This window comes from Zonotrichia leucophrys, unplaced genomic scaffold (genome assembly GCF_028769735.1).
Source record: "Zonotrichia leucophrys gambelii isolate GWCS_2022_RI unplaced genomic scaffold, RI_Zleu_2.0 Scaffold_165_103997, whole genome shotgun sequence".
NCBI classification, from domain to species: Eukaryota; Metazoa; Chordata; class Aves; order Passeriformes; family Passerellidae; genus Zonotrichia; species Zonotrichia leucophrys.
Genome location: NW_026992370.1, coordinates 8,162 through 10,939, shown reverse-complemented (window position 1 = coordinate 10,939; position 2,778 = coordinate 8,162). Strand labels below are relative to the sequence as shown.

The window sequence follows — 2,778 nt, the reverse complement described above, 5'->3', positions numbered from 1 at the left end:
TGCAGCCATGTGCCCATTCCCTGCTGACCAGGGCCTGAGGGCCACTGTCCTGCCCTGCTGCTGCCTGGCAGGGGCTGGGCAAGACTGGCCAGGGAAAGGCTTTTCCTCAGGCCTGGCTCTCTCTCTCTCTCCTTGCCTTGCCCAGGCGCTGCTGGCATTGCTGAGGGGCTCTCTGCAATGGCAGTTCCAGCTGCAGGGCCAGGCCCAGCCCTTGGGCTCCTCCTGTGCAGGCTGAGCACAGCCATGGGGTGTCCCAGCTCCTATGCCCGGGCAGCTCTGGGCAGGGCAGCCTGGGAGACTGGCAATGAGCCCACTCTCCTGGTTCTGGGAAAGGCAGCAGCCACTTTGTGTGCCAGGGATCCCTCTGCCCTCAGCTGTGTCTCCTGGCTGCCCAGGGTAACACGGGAGTGGATCTCAGAAAGGTGCAAGTCCAGGGCAGCTGGAACAGGAGAGGGATAGAGCAGCTCCCCTCAGTCTGCACTAAGCCACAGACAATCCTCCTGCCTCTCTGGAGTCTCTGTTCTTCCACAGTGCAGCAGAATCTCCCCTTCTGCCTCCTGATATCCCCATCCATTCCCCCAGGCAGCTCCTCTGCCTTAGCTGAACATTCTTCATCCAAATTCAAGCACCAGGACTGGCCCCTGCCCTCATTGTTCCCCTGCACTGACTGGGGGTCAAGGCTGACTCCCAGGTGTCCTGCAGGCCAAGGTTCAGCTCCTCACACAACATTGGCCAGCAGTAATCAGAGCTCCAGCAAGAAATGTGAAAGAAGATCTCTTAGACATGGACAGGGGTAGGTGTGTAGTGGCAGGAAGGAGTCTATTAGAAAGGGCTTTCATTTTCTGTGAAAAATCTTTGCTCAATCATCACTGTAATTCCTTCTTCAAAAGATTCCAATGTCCAGAGGCAGCAAATGTCCAACAGCAGCTCCATCAGGCACTTCCTCCTGCTGGCATTGGCAGACACACGGCAGCTGCAGCTCCTGCACTTCTGCCTCTTGGTGGGCATCTCCCTGGCTGCCCTCCTGGGCAACGGCCTCATCATCAGCGCCGTAGCCTGCGGCCACCACCTGCACACGCCCATGTTCTTCTTCCTGCTCAACCTGGCCCTCAGCGACCTGGGCTCCATCTGTACCACTGTCCCCAAAGCCATGCACAATTCCCTCTGGGACACCAGGAACATCTCCTATGCAGGATGTGCTGCACAGGTGTTCTTCTTTCTCTTCTTTATATCAGCAGAGTTTTTCGTCCTGACTGTCATGTGCTATGACCGCTACGTGTCCATCTGCAAACCCCTGCACTACGGGACCCTCCTGGGCAGCAGAGCCTGTGCCCACATGGCAGCAGCTGCCTGGGCCAGCGGCTTTCTCTATGCTCTCATGCACACAGCCAATACATTTTCCCTGCCCCTGTGCCATGGCAATGCCCTGGGCCAGTTCTTCTGTGACGTGCCCCAGATCCTCAAGCTCGCCTGCTCACATTCCACCTTCAGAAAAATTTGGATTTCACTGCTCGGTGTCTGTTTAAGTTTTGGTTGTTTTCTGTTCATTGTTTTCTCCTATGTGCAGATCTTCAGGGCTGTGCTGAGGATCCCCTCTGAGCAGGGACGGCACAAAGTCTTTTCCACCTGCCTCCCTCACCTGGCCGTGGTCTCCCTGTTTATCAGCACTGGCATATTTTCATACCTGAAGCCCCCCTCCATCTCCTCCCCATCGCTGGATCTGGCCCTGTCAGTTCTGTACTCAGTGGTGCCGCCGGCCCTGAACCCCCTCATCTACAGCCTGAGGAACCAGGAGCTCAAGGATGCAGTGCAGACACAGATGAATAGATGGTTTCAGAAGTATTAAAGTGTTGGCCAGTTTCTGCAAATCACTTGAAATAGAAATAAAGTTGCTAGGTTTTGTTGCTTTATTTTTGGAGGTTCTTTTTCACTGTTACTTTTTAATATTGTCCACAAAGCAAGGGCATTTTCTCTGCAATTTATCATTTTGTTTCTCTCCACTTCCACTGTGACCCACAGACTGTGTCAAGGAGGAGCTGTGCTCATGATGGCTTCAAATGAAATGAAAGATCTCTTTGCAGAGTTTTTACAGGAGATCTCCCTTTGGTTGCTTTCTCTGGAGCTGCAGCAGCACTGACTGTGTGCAGAGCTAGGGCAGATCAGTGCTGGCCCAGCAGCTGTGCCCAGCAGCAGCAGCACTTGGTGTTGCCAGTGCTGCTGCCGTGGCCCTGCCCCGCTGCCCTGGTGGCCCTGGTGTTGCTGCAGGGCCTGAGTGCTCTCGGGGCCGGGCACAGCCCTGGGGGTGGCAGTGCCAGGGCTGCAGCAGGGACAGGCCATGGGCACTGCTGGGGCAGCGCTGACGCCTCAGCCCAGGGCCTGGGGGCTCCAGGCTCCTTGCCCACACTCTCTCAAGAACACTGCCAGGCCAATTCTCAGCACTGAAAAGCATCATGAACAGCCCCAGGCTGGCCATGGGCAGGCTGGGGGCAAACAGCAGGGCTGGGGCTCTGCAAGGGCCCTGGGGCAGACGGGAAGGAGCAGCAGAGCAGGGGCTGATCCATCCCCAGTGCACTGCACAGCCCAGGGCAGCGTCCCAGAGCGTCCTCATGGAGCTGCCAACAACATCCCCCCTCTGCAGCCCTGGCCTCTCCCCCAGCTCACACAGGTGCCCCATCCTTGCAGGCACAGACACGGCAGCACTGGCTCAGCAGCCCCTGTTTGCATTACACAGAGCAGGGGGAGCACCCCCATGCTGTTGCTGTGGGGACATGAACCTGA

The 2,778-nt window shown here is 56.9% G+C and overlaps 1 protein-coding gene across 1 annotated transcript; it reads left to right on the top strand.

The window, feature by feature from the left end:
- Positions 1-783: 783 nt before the first annotated feature.
- On the top strand, positions 784-1,846 carry LOC135461082 (olfactory receptor 14J1-like). Its single transcript, XM_064738067.1, has 2 exons — positions 784-793; positions 1,236-1,846. The coding sequence occupies exons 1-2, from the start codon at positions 784-786 to the stop codon at positions 1,844-1,846; spliced, it is 621 nt and encodes a 206-aa protein (XP_064594137.1).
- Positions 1,847-2,778: the final 932 nt, after the last annotated feature.